General features: G+C 34.6%; 2 protein-coding genes across 3 annotated transcripts; one reads left to right on the top strand and one right to left on the bottom strand.

Annotated features, from left to right (window-relative positions):
• The first annotated feature begins 1,235 nt into the window (after window positions 1–1,235).
• LOC132270089 (uncharacterized) lies at window positions 1,236–1,919 on the top strand. Its single transcript, XM_059771294.1, has one exon. The coding sequence runs from the start codon at window positions 1,236–1,238 to the stop codon at window positions 1,917–1,919; it is 684 nt and encodes a 227-aa protein (XP_059627277.1).
• A 5,292-nt stretch (window positions 1,920–7,211) lies between these two features.
• Window positions 7,212–15,867, bottom strand: LOC132271387 (TATA-box-binding protein-like). Of its 2 annotated transcripts, none has more exons than XM_059772741.1 (10): window positions 15,629–15,867; window positions 15,111–15,224; window positions 12,443–12,530; window positions 11,783–11,854; window positions 10,687–10,737; window positions 10,415–10,459; window positions 10,203–10,295; window positions 7,759–7,860; window positions 7,560–7,633; window positions 7,212–7,452 (listed from the first exon to the last, which is right to left on the bottom strand). In XM_059772741.1, coding segments are annotated over exons 2-10 (603 nt in total). In that variant the 5' UTR covers window positions 15,188–15,224; window positions 15,629–15,867; the 3' UTR covers window positions 7,212–7,451. The 2 variants fall into 2 exon arrangements, with proteins under 2 accessions (XP_059628724.1, XP_059628725.1); XM_059772742.1 differs by having other exon boundaries at window positions 15,111–15,220.
• Window positions 15,868–18,021: the final 2,154 nt, after the last annotated feature.

Genomic DNA, 18,021 nt, shown 5'->3' with positions numbered 1-18,021 from the left:
TAAACTGTGTACATGGAGTTTTGCACTGTTTGGATCGAAATTTGTGTTTGTTTGTTTTTCCGAATCTTCGTGTATAACTCTTGTATGCAATCAGTTTGTTCTCAAATTTAAGTGCACGCCAAACGAGATTTTCAAGTCATCAGTTTGTCTTTGTTATACAATTGCATACAGTTTGTGTTCTCAAATTCAAGTGCATCACGCCAAACGAGATTTTCAATTCATTAGTTTGTTTGTCTTTGTTATACAATTAATTACTTTGTCTTTAATCAGTAGTGCATCACGCCAAACGAGATGTTGGTTTTGCACGAATTTGCTATGCAATTCATCGATTTGTCTTGTAATTAGAATTGCATGCACGCCGAACGAGATATTGGCATGAATTAATTTGTTAAAGTTTAAGTGATCAATTTGTTATGATATTATACCGTCTGTCTTTTAATAAATTGATTATAGTCATGATTTTAAGGAATAAATGTGTTATGTGATTTAGAATATGTTTCCTTTAATCAGTATGCACGCCAAACGAGAAATAAAATCAGTGAATTTGATTTTAAAGATTATACTGTGTATAGTATATAGAGAGGAATATATGTTTAAATATTTAATTAATTCTTTAAATTATTTTATATATATGTGAGGTAGTAATTTCATGTATTGATTAAATGGAATTTATAAAGATAAGGTCTTTCATTGGGGTTTATGAGGACCGGTAAAGTGACTGTTTTAAAAATAATAGTCAAAGTGAATGATGCCTGCTTAAAAGTGACACGTTCATGGAGGTTATTATTTTTTAAATTTTAAGGCATTGGTCTTATTGAGGTCTCACAGTGCACTTACCTACATGAGGGTATTTGTTCTACCAAAAGGTGATCAATGTCTTAGTGTGGGATAAGTGAGTAAAATATTTGAGAGTGCTTGGATTATAACTAAATAACCCTCTTGCGAAAAGCTAGTGGAAGTGTTTAGCAACAATTCAAGTGTAATCAAATAATTCTATGTGTGATTTGATCGCAAATTTAGGGGTAAAATAAAATCTAAAATTCTGCCAAAAGATGTTTTTTAGATAGCATTTTATCTGTTCTCGCAGGGTGGACGGGGTTTGCATATAGTAAAATATCCTGAGAAATTCGGCTTAAAACACCAAGTACGAATTACAGTAATAATCCCTAAAGTTGTGACATATTATTTTATATGTTGTTCATGTTATGTTATTTGATATAACATGTATTACAGTTATGGACGCTTCCGCTATTCAAAGACGGCTCACAGGGATTGAACCATTGAATGGTTCGAACTATACTACTTGGAGGACAAGTGTTGATATTATATTGGGTTTCTTGGACTATGAGTTCGTACTTTATGAGGAGAAACCCGCTGCAATCATTGAAGAGTCTTCTGAAGCAGTAAAGTTGTTGCATGCTAAGTGGACTAAAGCTAATACCATGGCCATCAGGTTGATCCGTGCTTCTATTGGTGAGACTATTCGTGGTGGTATTCATGTATTTGATACTACCAAGGCGCTTCTTGATTTACTTAAGAAGCAGTTCATGGGTACCAAGAAGCAACTTCAGTATTATTATTTGACACAACTTATGTTAACCAGTTATGATGGCAGTGGTTCAGTGAAGGAACATATCTATAAGATATGCAAGCTGGTTAATGGTCTCAGGGAGCAGGGAATCACATTTGATGATGAGTTATTGGTCCACATGGTGATTTATTCTCTGCCTAGATCTTTTGATGCTTTCAGAGTAAATTATAATTCACAAGAGACAAAATGGGACATTAATCAGCTATTGGCACTTTGTGTGACCGAGGAAGAGCGGCTCAAGGGTGCTAAATTTGAGTCAGCTCATCTTGCCATAAGCAGTAAAAGCAGGAATAACTTCAAGTGGAAAGGTGGCAAGAAAGGAAATTAGACAATTCAGAAAAATGAAAAGCAGGACAACAAAGGAAAAGGCATTGAGCATGCATATGCAAATGATGAATGTTGGTTCTGTAAGAAAAAAGGGCATCAAAAGAAAGACTGCTATAGCTTCAAAATTTGGTTAAAGAAAAACAAAGCAGGTATAAGAGTTGCTATGGTAATATTTGAATCCAACTTAGTAAATGTGACTAATCATACATGGTGGATTGATACGGGTGCATCTATTCATATCTCTTGTTCATCACGGGACTTCGAAGCCAGAGAAAACCCAGGGCTGAGGAGAAATTGGTGTTTGGTAATGCTGATGCGATTCATGTTGCAGCTGTTGGGACAATTTCGCTAGTGTTAAACATTGGTTTTTCCTTAGAGCTTCAGGATGTTTTTTATGTTCCTACTATTAGGCGTAATTTACTTTCAGTTTCAAGACTTAATGCTTTGGGTTTTCGATTTTCTTTTGGTGATGGATCGGTTACTATTCATTATGGTAATAATATAGTTGGACATGGTTGTTTAATTGATGGTTTATATCAGTTATGTTGGATGATTCTCATATACCTGCTTCTTGTTTTTCTGTGGATTCGATACCTTCCGGATCAAAACGTGCTTTTATTAGAGAGGATTCATCTATGTTGTGGCATAGGAGATTGGGGCATGTCTCTCAAAAGAGACTTGAACGCTTGGTCAAGGATGAGATTTTAAGACCACTAAATTTTTCAGATTTTGATTTATGTGTTGACTGTGTCAAGGGGAAGATGCAAAAGAAACGTAATTTTGAGGCTAGTCGGTCATCTAGTCTTTTAGACCTTATTCACACAGATATTTGTGGTCCGTTTCTTACCGCTTCTCGAGGAGGACAAAGGTATTTTATTACCTTTATTAATGATTTCTCAAGATATGCTTATTTGTACCTAATACACCAAAAGTCCGATGCACTTAACATGTTTAAGATCTATCAGACTGAAGTTGAAAAACAGTTAGGCAAAAAAATTAAAATTGTAAGATCGGACCGAGGTGGTGAGTATTATGGAAGAATGGACCAGGAGGGTGTGAATCATGGTCCTTTTGTCACGTACTTCAAGGAGCAAGGTATAGTGCCGCAGTATACCACACCTGGTTTTCCTGAACAAAATGGAGTTACAGAGAGGAGAAACCGCACTTTTCAAGATGTTGTTCACAGTATGATGAGCCATTCTTCACTACCTGAGAATTTTTGGAGAGAAGCTCTTTAAACGATAGTTTATATTCTTAATAGGGTGCCATGTAAAGCAGCTTCTGAAATACCTTACAAGCTTTGGACAAGTCGTAAACCTAGTCTTCGACATTTGCATGCGTGGGGATGTCTTGCAGAGTCAAAGTTGTACAATCCTGATATTAAGAAACTTGATCCTCGCACTGTTACTTGTCATTTCATTGGGTATCCTGAGAGATCATTTGGTAACAGATTTTATTGTCCCTCTAGACCTATAGAGATTGTTGAGACCAGTTATGCAAAATTTATTGAGAATGATGAATCCAGTGGGAGTTTGGATCATCGTATTTTTCCTTTTACAGAGGAGCAATCTTTTGTGCCTATTCCATTTGCTACAGATTTAATTCCCACTTTAGTGATTCCATTCAAAGCTCCTAATCCCACCCCTTCAGTTATTCCTCATATGCAGCCTCTTACTTCACCTTTTAATCCACTTTCTGAGCCTGATCAACTTAGAAGATCTTTTAGAACTCGGAGATCCACCATATCTAATGACTTTGAGGTATATCTTAGTGAGGTTAACATTGGTGAGCATGAGGATCCAACTTCATTTAATGAAGCCATGGAGAGTTATGAATCTTCTAGTTGGATAAATGTTATGAAAGATAAAATGCACTCTATGGATGTTAATGGGGTGTGGGAACTTGCTGATTTACCTACAGATCGCAATGCGGTGGAGTGCAAATGGGTTTTTAAGACCAAAAGGGATTCACTTGGAAATGTTGATAGATATAAAGCTGGATTGGTGGCTAAAGGTTTCAAGCAGAAGCCAGGTGTTGATTTCTCTTAGACTTTTTCTCCAGTTTCATCAAAGAATTCTTTGAGAGTCATTCTTACTATTGTTACACATAATGATCTCGAGTTGCATCAGATGGATGTGAAGACAGCATTCCTTAATGGAGACCTTGAGGAAGAGATAAACATGTCTCAACCTGAAGGTTTTGTGGTTAAGGGACATGAACATCAAGTGTACAAATTAAAGAAATCAATTTATGGGCTCAAACAAGCTTCACGATAGTGGTACTTGAAATATGACGAAGTGATTACTAGCTTTGGATTTAAGGAGAATGTTAGAGACAAATGCATATATCTCAAGGTCAGTGGGAGTCGTTTTATTATTCTTGTTTTATATGTTGATGATATCTTACTAGCTAGCAATGACATTCATGCGATACATGATACGAAGAATTTTGTATCAAGTCATTTTGATATAAAAGATATAGGCAATGCTGAGTTTGTCTTGGGTATTAGGATCCATAGAGATCACACTTTAGGCACACTTGGTTTATCTCAAAAGGTATATATTAATAAAATTTTAAAAACTTTTGGGATGGAAAATTGTGCACCTGGTGAGGTTCCAGTTGTAAAAGGGGATATTTTTTCAGAAGAACAATGTCCTAAAAATGAGATTGAGAGAAGTAAAATTGATTTCACCGCATATGCGTCTGCAGTTGGAAGTCTGATGTATGCTATGACATGCATTAGACCAGATATTAATTATGTGGTTGGGATGCTTGGAAGATTTTAGCAAAATCCAGGTATTGCTCATTGGAGGGCGGTGAAGAAAGTTTTGAGGTATCTTCAGAGAACAAAAGAGTTTATCTTGGTGTACAGGAAATCAGATTGTTTGGAGATAGTTGGTTATTCTGATTCGGACTATGCAGGTTGTTCGAGTAGTAGAAAATCCACTTCTGGATATATTTTTATGTTAGCTCAGGGAGCTGTATTATGGAAAAGCTCTAAGCAATCGATTATCGTAGATTTAACTATGTATGCAGAGTTGATCAGTTGTTATGAAGCGACCAAACGTGCCATGTGGTTGAAACAGTTTATTGCGGATTTAAAGATTGTGGACTCCATACACAAACCTTTAATAATTTTCTGTGATAATGAAGCTGTCACAAAATATGTGAAAAATGAAAAATTGACCAAGCGTAATATGCACATAGATGTAAAGTACCTTTACGTGTGCGAGAAGGTTAAATAAGGTATTATTGAGGTTCCCCATATAGATACAGCAAGGATGATTGCAGATCCTCTCACTAAAGGTCTTCAACCAAAAATATTTAAAGAGCACGTGATTCGAATGGGTATTCAAGAGTCATTGTGTTATGATGTCTGATTTCTCTATTACATCATATTACATTGCAGTTGTTTTCTTTCAGTTTATTTACACCTTATGGTGACAGTTATTTGCATGAAAATAAAGTTATGATACATCATCATCATTATTATTACATTGTTGTATATGATATGTGCACATGTTATTCTTGTTGCCTGAGAGTGGTATTTCACTCATGAAGTTGTTTGGGCTAAATGTGAAATTGGCACCACATTGGTAAATCCAAACATAACTACTAAAGTTTGCCTGTAGGAGTGTTAACGCTCTATAAGGATAGCTTGGGCTAGATATAGGATTGGCTTCATATCGGTAAACCCTCACATTGAACAGAAAGTTGGCAGTTTGTTGTAATATGTTCAGGTGAAATACCGTGATGGTATGAAGCAGGACGGATAGTGAGGTATGCGTTCAGACCACATGCAGTTTGCACATCTCATGAAATTCAGTAAAACCACTATATTTGCTTGAATCCTAGATGGAATCGGTTTTGAGACCATGAAACTGTTTAGACTAATATATTACTTGTCTACGCATTTATGATCCACTATTGAAGAAATTTATGGAGGAGAGTGTTCTAAAGTTTCAATCCATTAATTTCGATAATTGTGTTTTCTAAATAAAAATGAGTGGTCACTCAACTTTTTATAAAGTGTGTTGCAATCTATAGTGTCATTTTATAAAACTTAGAGTGCATGGACCAAGTGGGAGATTGTTAGAATTTTATATATATATTTAAATTATAAAATTATTTTATGGTCCTATGTACTACATTTTCTAAATTAAGATTGCAATGTGATTATTGATACTTAATGAATTGGGTTGTACTTTCCAATTTGGTGGTCTAATTGGGAATATGGTTTTATAGCGTTGGATTGTAGTTTTCCAACTTATTTGGTGTGATTTAATTCTAACCATTGATATCTAAGTTTCCATGATAGGAAGGGAGACTTAGATTTGCTTGTTTGTAGAGAAGTCGTCCCCCCCTATTGTTATATATAGGGGTTTTAAAACCCTTATTCAGTCCTATCGTATCACAACTTTCAGAAGGAGGTAAAGCACTCTATTTTCAGATCTCTCAGAGGGCGATAAGGAATTCTTAAAGGTATCTTCAGTTAATTTTTTCTAATCAGGTATGATATCAAAATCTCTCTTTAATTGATGATTAATTTTGATTTCTACTTGTAATTTGTTTTTTAAACCCAACAAATATGTCTTAAGAAAAAAAAATTCTCGCCGAGTCGGGACTGGTGGGAGCTGTGTCTAGTCGGCGTGAGGCCAACTCTGCCAGAAGCAAAACTCTATTTAATAAGGCTGGTTGGTGATCGTCGAAGTCATCATTGTAATGTTATGTTTAAAATGAGAATCCCAGAACCTTATATTTATTTATTTTTCTTTCTGGTTCTCTGTCAGACACAATTATAGGTCCCATAAGGATTTGAAGAATGCAAAATCATATTTGAAACCATTTAGGCTCATTTTTAAATTCTGAAAGTAGAGAGTGGAGGCTGACATTATTATAATGTCATTAATATTCCTGACGGTGTTAATCTACTGTAGTAAAGAATAAAATTGTTCAGTGAATGCCAATTCATATTCATGATTTACCAAAAAGACCAGACCATTTTTTTTTTGTTTGAAAACAATTATGCTCATTTTTGAAGTCTGAAAGTCGATAGTAGAGGCTGACATCATTATAATGTCATTAATATTCCTGACGTTGTTAATTTCCCATATATAACACTGTACAGAGTAAAGAAGAAAAATGTTCAGTGAACACCAATTCATATCCAAGCTTTACCAAAAAGACCAGTCTTTTTTTTTCTCTTTTTTTTTTTTTTTTTGGGCCTTTACCAAAGATTAAAATAATTGTTTTTTTTTTTTTTTTATCTCAAATAAAAGAGGCAAATTAACCATCCATCCGAAAACGAATGTTTTTCTTATTCATCTCGCGACAACAAATATTGTAATTTTGGTACAAGCAGTAAACTAAGTTACTGGGGATTACATTTGGGGGAAAATTCTTCTAGTCCTTTTAGTATATATCTTAAACTGCCAAAAACCGACGAGCACTCTCTCCTTTTAACATATTTACAGTTGGACAGTAGTTACCGCCCCAAGTGAGCACATCAATCTTGCTGTACTTCCCATAAAAATCTGCCACAATTTTTAAAAAAAAAATGAGATAAGAGTTAAACTTAGGGGACGACTTGGGTTTCTGTTTAACAACATGACTAGCTATACATGCAACACAATTTTCGTACCATTGTTGATTTTTCCTGAACTCTGTAAGCACCGGGTATATGTTTTCAAATGCAAGATACGTTTCATCGCGCACCTGAAAGAATTAGTAATGTGACAGTTTAGATTGGGTAGAGAACCATAATAGCAAATAAAATCAGACAATGAAGAACAGAATCCAGTAACTAATTTTTCTCATATACACAGAAATCATGTCATTACCTTAGCTCCTGTCAGAACAATTTTCCCGGAAACAAAGATAAGCAGCACAATTTTTGGTTGCTTCATACGATAAATCAATCCAGGGAACAACTCTGGTTCATACTGTACCAACAAATGTGAATCGTGCGATCAATTCCAGAAAGCACAATTAGAAGTATCGCAACACATTTAACAAAATATTCAGAAGTTGCAAATTTGACATGTTCATTAGCGCACAGCTCAATAACAATATATTTTGATCCAGAGAATTCTCTAATCAGTCGAAAATGTTTAAGAAATTTCAAATGAAAAATAAGATTACTGTGAATAAACCCCTCAACACTCTCTCTTCAGGCTCAGTCTCTCTCTGTTCGGTGGGATTGGTGTATGAGGCCTGATATGAGAATTGGGAGTTCTCAGGCATTACAACAACCAGCATGAACAAACAAAGAGTTACCAAATTTTTGGACCTTGTCATGGTTTGTGAAGAGTTTTTTTGGGTAACGGGTTTATAAAGAGTTGCGAACACTAACACACACACACACACTCTCTCTCTCTCTCTCAGATTTTGTATCTCTTTCTCTCCACCATGGAGCCACAACAATCATCAGTCATTTAAAAGCATTTCCACCCATTTCCATAGCTAATGAGTTGCCAATCAAGAGTGAGCATAGCAGAATATGTTGATTCTTTTACCACTGGAAATATTTTAGCTACGAAAAAACAGATCATTTTAAACAAAATTAAGGGCCTCTTTGCCAATTAAACTTCTGAGACAACACACACACAATAACACACATTTCTCTTCCCACTTAGCCTGGTTTAATTCAACTTCCAGCCCATAAGTAGCATATTATAAACTCAATCAATATTAATAACTAACAAAAAATAATAGAAAACCCAAATTGAAAGTAGCATATTATAAAAACCAATAGAACAGATTCAACAGAACTGCATAATCCCCCACTTATCCAAAGAAAATTGCATAATACAATTATAATTTTGAGAGCAAAGTTATGTACTGCATATAATTATATATATGCATATACATAAGAGATAGAGAGAGAGAGAGTACGCTAATGTATTCGGCCATCTTGGGGACAGCCTGACTTGATGAGGACTTCGAGGCCGAGACACATGAGTTCTATAATCAGAACAGCCATGAGACCGGCAACGTAGAGAAAGAATGAAATTAAAGAGAGAGAGAGTTGAAATAGTAAAGTGTCTGGGCATGTAAAGCGAAGTCATTTATGAAAATGTCCTTTTTTTTTTGGTAAGTTATGAAAATGTCCTTTTTGGACATTTTGCTTCTATTTTTATTTTTAATAATTAGACCTTGTGGCATATTCGCACAATTTTTATTTTGGGGAGGGGGGGGGGGGGGGATAACCACCTATGACACAAACCACAGATGCTTTCTGTCACACAATGGAACATGAATCCCAAGTCAGTCATTTTACCAAAACCGGCCCTTCTGTTTCCGTTCTATGGTCACGAGCCAGACCAACACGTGATGACACCATTATAGACCCTCAGGCTCGGGTTTTATCCACGAGTTAATAATATAGGAAAGAAGGTTCAGTGTTTCTGCTGTTATGCAACGACTCTCGCTGGGGTCTATTCTATCAGTTAGCTTGGTCCTTTTGCTGCTCTTGGCAGTGTTGAATCTTTCTATAATGGTTCTTGTTTCTAGTGTAGTAGGGCTGTTTATATTGCAAGCTATTTTGGTTAGCCTTTAGGGCTTGTATATTTTGTAGGTTATTTCAGATCTTGTACAGTTTCTCCTTTTTTAAATAAAAATAAAAATAAAAAAATCATTATTTTACCCGGACAAAAAAAAAAAAAAAAAAAAATAGAGGAAAGAGATTGTTTGAGGCACACTATTCCCTGGAATCACCACATACAGTAGGGTACTAAATTGTGTCCCATGCTTTTTCACATTGCAAAAACTAGTTTATTCCATAAATACACAATAAATGATTGATTTGCAATCTTATTTTGGCTACTCATAAAACCCTTAACAAATAAAGCATAACATCCTGGGAAATAACCATGGATGGTGATTCTACTATTACAAACCCAACACACAATTACCAAGTAATTCAAAGTAACTCGTGAATGGTTAATCCACTCTTCTTTTATTTGTTTCAATTTTTCAAGAGTGAATTTTCCTAAATAAACGCCTCCATTACCCATCAAAATCCTTCTTCTCCGTCATTGCTTTCTTCTAATATAATTTACCAAACATGAGTCGAACATTGACATTAATGCCGGCTTTTAACTTGTAGGAGATAATTTATGGAAAGAATTCTAAATCATGGTGATGGTATTAAAACAGAAAAAATTCACTCCTCTATTTCAGTGAAGTGCAAAAACATCTATTTGAATAGAACTCCATTCATAGCGATGGTATTAAAACCGAAAAATTAATAAAAGAAAAAAAAAAATACAACTTCACGACTTACACTAGAAAAAGCGCCATGGGAGTATGCAAGGCCTTCAAGTCTAATGGGAAATTTAACATCACAGGAGCCCACAATGTTCTGGATCTTGAAATCCTAAACCCACCAAAAAAAAAAATTTAACTTTGTAATTTGTGAAAGAAACTAACAGCTTACATCATAGATGATGTCTTTTTTCTTTTGGCAGTGAGAGAGAGAGAGAGAGGAATAAATACCTTAAACTTAGCCGGAAAACCAAGCTTTTGAATAATTCGAGCATACTATAGAAAAAAGGAAAGAAAGAAAGTAAGAATAGGGAATAGGAAAGAAACTGATCAAAAAATTAATACTGCCTCCCACCTCAAAATTCATACATTAGATTCAGTCACTAAAATGACAATGAGATGACAAGAGGTTCATTGTGGTATCCCAAATTGGTCTCTAGTAAATTAAAGTTGAGAGCCTGAGATTAACAAGGAGAAAATGCTTTCATAAAGTCATTAAATACCTTTCGTGCTGCCAATTTTGATTGGTGCTCGCTTTTCGCACCCGTACAAACCTGAAGCAGCACAGAAAGACAGAAATAAAGAAGTGTCATTGAAAATAACAGACTAAAGAAATTCAATAAACATGCTTTCAATCAAAATGAGATGAATCTCCAACATCTCATCAGGTCATGTGAGAGTCATTTTTTTTAATAACTCCAACTCTCTAATAGAAATAATAAGAAATGCCATGAAGTAAAAGCTGCACAGAGGATTAAATCAAAAAGGATGTGATGAAGACTTTTGAGTCATACATTCTACTGCCAAAAACAAAAAGTATCGAGGCACAGGGATGGAGCCAATTGAGGCTTTTTTTGTTTTTCCAGACACTAATTTTTTGCCTATATATTTGTAAAATATTGAGAAATGCACCCCTGAAATTTCTTTTTTTTGAAAAATTCTCTCTATTAATTTATTTTCTCTCTTTTACTCCTCTTCTTCTAATTCCTTTAATTCCCTTCAAATTTATATATTCCTATTCTTCAATCAAATCCTTCTTATTTTTTTTTCTCTCTTTCTAAGTACTCTCAATTTTATTTTTATTCTTTTCTTCTTCTACTATTGTTTTTGTTCTCTCTTTTTGGAACTTCTTCTTCTTGCACTCATGTATGATGTATGTACTTTAACTTTTTTTCTCTCTTATTTAATTTTATTACTGCAATTTTATAATGTCTGTATTCTATATATTTAAAATTTTGCCTCATTATAGTTTTTTGGGCGAAAAATGGCATAACAATTTTTCGGTTCGTTGTTTACTGTCATGTTAATTGGGAACAAAAAATACTTTGTTATGTTCATTGTGCCCCCCAAAAGTAAATTCCAGGCTCCGTCCCTGATAAGGCAGTGCTTTTATAAAGGGTATACTATCCCAACACGGGATGAAATAAGAAGCAAATGTTAAAGAGAAATTGAAGTTTCTCACTGTGACTTGGGCAGCATGACAAAATTGAGAAGTAGAACTTTTGGAAAATGAGAGAGAGATAGAGAAAGAGAGAGAGATTCAATCCCCAACAAAAAACAAAAAACCTAATACCTATAAAAATAAAGCTACAAACTCACCATTTTTCCAGAAGCAAATATTAATGCGGTCGTTTTCGGTTCTCTGATCCTCATGATCACAGCAGCAAAACGCTGCAAGAGCATTACAGAATAAAATAAAATAAAAAACAGATCACTGCAGGTTGCTATGAAAGAGGAAACGAGAAATACTATTTATTGCACAAACAAGGTTAGACTTCTCATAGTCAACTTTGATCCAAGCTTGCAACTATTATTATAGGTCTATAAGCAACTCCCAGAGATTAAACTTCCAAATACCTCAATAATTTTCTTTTTAAAGAAAAATAACTCTTAAAAAACTGTCGAACAAACGAGTTTTCAAATGATCTGCTGCTTCTTTATTCTTCCATTTTTTATCCCCCTGTTTTTTTTTTTTTTTTTGGGGGGGGGGGGAGCTATTCTTAAATAAGAAATCCAAGCAAGACCTAAATTTGTAGTGGAACAAAAAAAAAGTTAGAAAGTGCAGATGATTAAAATGGCATCCCATTTCATCAGACTGCTAACAGAAGTGCAACTAAAAGTCTTTTTTTTTAAATCAAAGTAAAAATTTGCAGATAATTAAAATGTCATCAAGTTTCCATCAGATTGTAAACAGAAGGGGAACTTAAAGTCTATAATAATGTTACATACAAATAAAGACATATATGCTTAAAATCATACCTTGGGATTGTATTCAGCGTTACGAGCTTGTAGTGCAATGGCCTTAAGATCCAACTTGCAATCCAAGTTGACAGTAGATACTATGTTTCTGGATGTACATCAATACCTTATTTATTAACCTAATATTCAAGAAAAAGAGACATTTGCATACCATTTTTCTCAACAATAATATCATAATTAAGTATTTACTCAAGGAATGAAGTCATAATTGGCTTTAAAGGATTCATATTGTCCAAATTGTTTCATTTAAGTGTTATACGGGCAAGACTAGCGGAGAAAAATCTCTATAGGTCAGCCCTCATATGGACAAATGCATCAAGAACATACCCATCAACAGACTGATTGAACAAAAAACAATTAAGCACATGAAAGAGAGCACCAACATTATAAACATGAGATCAATGCGTAGACAATTCAACGCTTTGATATCTAGGTTCTAAAACTAATCTTTGCCACAAAATTTAGCATACTAGACATTGTTTGGATATTTTCTCTCTTTCACGAAATCTTATCTGCTGTTTTAGTGTTTTAGAAAAGCAAGATCTGTGCCCATACAAGGAAATATATCAACTTCTTTTTTTATTTCTTTTTTGATAGGTAAAAATAACAGTTCCATTCTCATGATTAAGAATATGATATTTATGTGACTTAAAATGGTCATTTTGCGATGTGAGCTGAGTTATTGCCTTCTGCAAATAGCATTTTGTAGGCAGTAAGAAACCACTTAATGTGGTTTCACCTTTTCCCCAAGTGAGATGTATCCATTTTCTCTCCCATACCAAGTTCACTAGCTTCAAGAAAACTACTGATACAGCACTATTTAAATATAGTTGAAAGGGTAAGTTTACATTTAATTAGTTGTTACACTAAATGCCCTTACATATTTACTCAAATGTATTTAACCATTGATCATACTCCATCTCATATATTAGCCAAAAATACTACTCCCTCTATCCCAAAAAAATGTCCACCTTTCCATTTTTGGCTATCCCAAAATAAATGTCTCATTTGAAAAGTCAAAGTACTATTTTTTTGTAACATTACCAATTCTTGCATTGAAGTTAAAACAATACTAAAACTCATCCTCTTAAAAAGTTAGATTCCCAAAAAGGGACGTTTAATTTGGGACAGAGGGAGTACAATTTAACAAATCATTGCTGCATCAGTTGCAAAAAAAATATCAAATCCTGTTATTCAAAAAGAAAATCCTTCAAATATATAGGAATCATTGCTCGGTGCAGTGATAAAAGATGGGAATGCCAAGAGTGAGAACACATATCAGAGTCTGAGGGCAGCCACTTTCCGCAAACAATATCAGTGTTAGGTTTGTACCCTGTCTACCCCTTCAAGAACCCGAAACACACTAGGTAACGGCCTTTTATTCCTTCCTTTAGATCTTATGTTAAATAATCATAGGTGGCAAAGGAAGGCTAGTGGAGGAGGCATAATAAGTAAAATATTATTACAAATATTGATATAGTCAAACTTGAAAAGTTGTTGTAACTATAAAAATAACATTATAGAACCTGGCACAATTATTAAGCTATATATTGTCATCACACAAGAATTACTTATGCTCTATTATAACCAAATCCTTGCAACCATATTAATCTATTGCAATTAAATGCTCTCTCTCATGTTCATGCATGGGTGCAAGAATTGGTGCTTTTTACTTAAAGAACCTTCCTTCTCTACCTTCATGCGGTTGTTTAGTGTGTATGTATTATTCAAAGCAAGGACTCCCGATTCAAATTTGTATTGAGACTGCATGCATGTGCTATACTACTAAAAGAACCTGCTCTCCCTCTTTTCCACTTTTTCATGTGTGTTTGTGACTTTGTGCATATATATTCTTCGTTAAAATTATATAGTAGTATAGAGCATGTGGGTATAGCGCTTGCTCAGTTGAGATTCTAGAAACATAAATGAGCTATCTCCCTGTAACATCATGCTAACATAATATAATTTAAGTCAAGAAAAGATGAAATACATAAACTAGGTGACAAAATGGAGTTTATACCATCCAACCAAAGTTGAACAAGCCGCAAAAAATAATATTAGCTGCTATCTATGCTAATTATTTGGACTATTTTGGAAAGTAAAAGTTCAATTTTTCCCAGAAAGAAGTTGATGTGTATTACACCTTTCATCCATATCTAAATTCTAAAACAAAAAACTAGGGAAAAAAAAACCTAAAACTAAATGTCAAGGGGCTCGAACACCTAAACTTATATGATGCATGCGATACAAGTCTGTCTAAAGCGATTTTGAAACTTACTGTAACTAAATAATATATAATTCATATGTATGTATAATGGAAGCCAGTTACTGAAGCCAGTCGCTAGTGACCCAAGTCAAGTTGTATCACTTTGAGACGCCCTCTATTGCTATAATTAGATGATACCCATCTAGAACCCACACCCAAATGCATTCAAAATAAAGTACCAATGTATGTTCTATTCGTGACTCTAAAACTAGAGTTCCAACTAAGGCTAAGACAAACCCACAGTTGAGGTGAGAAATTCCTAAGTGCAATTGGACTCATAAACAATTAGCTCATTCCCATATTTAAGCATACAATACTGTCTCTATTTTGTTCCATTCAAAATTTTCAATAAACAATTCCATCATTGACATGGCTTCAATTGTAAACAGATGAGGATCTTACTGTAGCGTAGGGACGATTCCAGATGGATGCTTGGAGAGATCAATGGGTTGGCTCCCTTCCAAGACTTGATCTGCCATTGATTCCTTTTCCCTCACAATTCAGAATCGATCCTTTCTATTCAACATAACAACAAATTCAACACACTTTTATCAATAACAGAAACCCAATTCTTGTTTTGTACCACCCTCTGGGGTTTTCTTTAACTCAAAACCCATGATACCAATTTGCTTTTATATGTATTCCCTTTCCAGAAAAAAAAAAATCAAAAGTCACATGAATTTCATAATTAGATATAAAAGAACATATGATCCAAGATCTAGTGATTTAGAATATATATACATACACACACACACACACAGTTTGAATAGTTGTAACTGAGAAAGAAGATTTTAAGTCGAGAATCCAAGAAAAGTGCAGTTTTAAAACTCATCGAGTGCAAAGTCCAGTTTCAAGTGCAAGAAAATCGAAAACTGTTCATGAAATAGAAGATCTGAAACAACCGGCGAGAGAGATCGGACCTTATGAATGAAAATCTAGGGTTTTCTTTTACGCAAAACCGATTGAGAAGCAAAGATTTGGCGGGCGATACGAGAATTGACCGAGAAAAATTGAATTCGGAGCGGTCAGGATTTGAAAAGGGTTGTTTTTATACGGCAGAGAAGATTGATACAGAGAGCGCGGAGAGAAATTGATATAGAGAGAGGTGTGAAGGGATTGATTGTCTGGAATAAGAGAAAGTTTGGGTGAGCAACAACTAGTTCTTTGCCATGTGTCAACACGTTCTTTAAAAAATATATCTATATTTGGATTGGCACTCCCGCACTGACGTCAGTCATGACTCATGAGCTTAATTCAATTTAAGTTGCATTATTCAAATTTAGTCCCTTTCTCTAATTATTGTACCAACTTACTCCTTATCCACTTCATTTTAATATCCGTTTCTCTAATCCAGTCTCGAAATTTTAATTTTAAGCGTGCATGGTCTTGATGTTGATGTTGTGTGCCCTTGTTGAAGTTTGGCGGAAGAATTTATTGGACATTTGTTTTTTCATTGTTCCCATTTTGTGCAAGTTTGGAAGCTATACGAGTTCCAATTTGACTTTGTTATAGAGCATCCTTCCTCCTTTGCAGATTAGTGGTTACGTTTGTCTCAACAGTGGGGGCATAGGCATAAGGAGGGGGGATTGGATGTGCTGGAATTTATTGCTTTCTGTTGCTGGTTTATTTGGAAGGCTAGAACCAGGCTTGTTTTTCGAGGGGAACTTTGGAATGCTAGAAAGATTGTTAATTTGACATGTTCATCATTCTGGGAGTACAAGGAGGGCTTAGGTGTATTGTCTTTGCCTCTGTCACGAGGTCAGCTTGCATCTAGCTCCCATCAGCCTTTCTCCTTTTCCTTGTCTAGATGGCTGCCTCCTCCTCCAGGTATTGTTAAGTATAATGTGGATGCGTCATTTTTTCATTCTTCCCAAGTGAGGGAGTTAGAGTGGTATTTCGCTATTCGTTGGGCAATATTCTGCAGGCTGTGGTTTTTTGTCCATTCCCGACTTAGAATGCGACTTCAGCCGAGGCTATCTATATCTGTAAAGCAGTTTTTTGGGCGTTATTTTTCCCTTTTGCTAAAGTTTGGTTTGAATCAGATTCTTTAGCTTTGGTTAAGGCTGTTTCTGCCATTGATCCCGAGGCTGTTGACATTCAAGCCATTTCCTTTGATATTCAGCTGGCGCTTCGGTGTTTTGCCTCATCTTGTCTTAGCCATGTCCCTAGGTATGGCAATGAGGTGGACAATTCTCTTGCAGCGCTTTCCCAAAGTCCGTTGCCTAAGGATGTTGCTCTTGCCCATATTCTTCCTGATATTCTTCTTCTAGCGGCTAAGTATTGTATGTTTTGATTTGTGTTGTTTTTCTTTGTTTGCCAGGGTAAAAATATATATATTGCTTTGCAGTTAGAAGTGTTGGGGAAATGGAAATTTTAAAAAAACTTTATGGGGGTTTTTCAAAAAAAGATCTTGATTCATGTATAGAGACAAGTTTTATGCATGAAGAATGTGATGATCCATTCAATTTAGGGATATAAAACTTATATCAAGGTTTGAGTAAACCTTAGATCTCTCCTCTAAAGTGAATGTTCTCACTTATTGTAGATCTCTTTACTAGATGTCTTCTCCTTGGATCTACATCTTTTTGGTAATGGTCTTGCCTTTAGGAATTACCCATAGGCCTCCATGAATGACCTTGGAAACAAGGCTTGTGGTAGCCTCCTATAGAAGAGAAAGCAAACCCTAAAAATAGAGAAAAAAAATATATTCCTTTTCCTTTTCTTACAAAAATCTCACCTAAAATATACATGGACCCATGTATATATAGGCAAAATAAAGATAAAGAAAGTAAACAATAAATCATTCTCAATCTCTAATTCACATATCTCAATTCTAATAGGACTCCAATATCAACTTGGGATGGGTGAGAATCTTTTGGGCTTATTATTTTCTTGGCTACTATAAATTAATAATTGGTCTGGTCCATTAAACTATGGACCCAATTCAATTAATTCATAAATTAATTTCTACTTCACTAAAAGAAATTAATAACACTCCAATTAAATAATAAATAACTTCTAAGTCAATATTGCACTTTGACCCCCTCTATGCATAATTATTTATCAGATTATAAAGCCATCAATCCGATAACATAATTAATATAATTATTTTGTTACCTTTGATTATTTCCGGCTTGATCACAATAAAAGTTTGTTTGACAAAAATAATAATTTACTAAATAAATATATATATAATATTTTGTCTAAAATATACGAAGGCCTTCGAATTTAATTTGTGATCAACCATAATCAATACAAAATAAATACAAGTAGTATTGATGCAAATATTGATAATATAACCCTATAATTATTA

This window comes from Cornus florida, unplaced genomic scaffold (genome assembly GCF_030987335.1).
Source record: "Cornus florida cultivar Cherokee Brave unplaced genomic scaffold, ASM3098733v1 CherokeeBrave_3.0.0_Hap2_Chr08, whole genome shotgun sequence".
Classification (NCBI taxonomy): Eukaryota; Viridiplantae; Streptophyta; class Magnoliopsida; order Cornales; family Cornaceae; genus Cornus; species Cornus florida.
Note: the sequence above shows the minus strand (reverse complement) of the source record. Positions and strands in the feature narration are given on the sequence as shown.

Excerpts from the sequence above, each read along its gene's own strand:
- LOC132270089 (XM_059771294.1), top strand. The coding sequence starts at position 1,236 with ATGGACGCTTCCGCTATTCAAAGACGGCTCACAGGGATTGAACCATTG.
- LOC132271387 (XM_059772741.1), bottom strand. The coding sequence starts at position 15,187 with ATGGCAGATCAAGTCTTGGAAGGGAGCCAACCCATTGATCTCTCCAAG. Across the intron at positions 11,855-12,442 it reads ACGCTGAATACAATCCCAAG|CGTTTTGCTGCTGTGATCAT; the intron begins GTATGATTTTAA and ends ATGCTCTTGCAG. Across the intron at positions 7,861-10,202 it reads CCCATGGCGCTTTTTCTAGT|TATGAACCAGAGTTGTTCCC; the intron begins GTAAGTCGTGAA and ends TTGTTGGTACAG.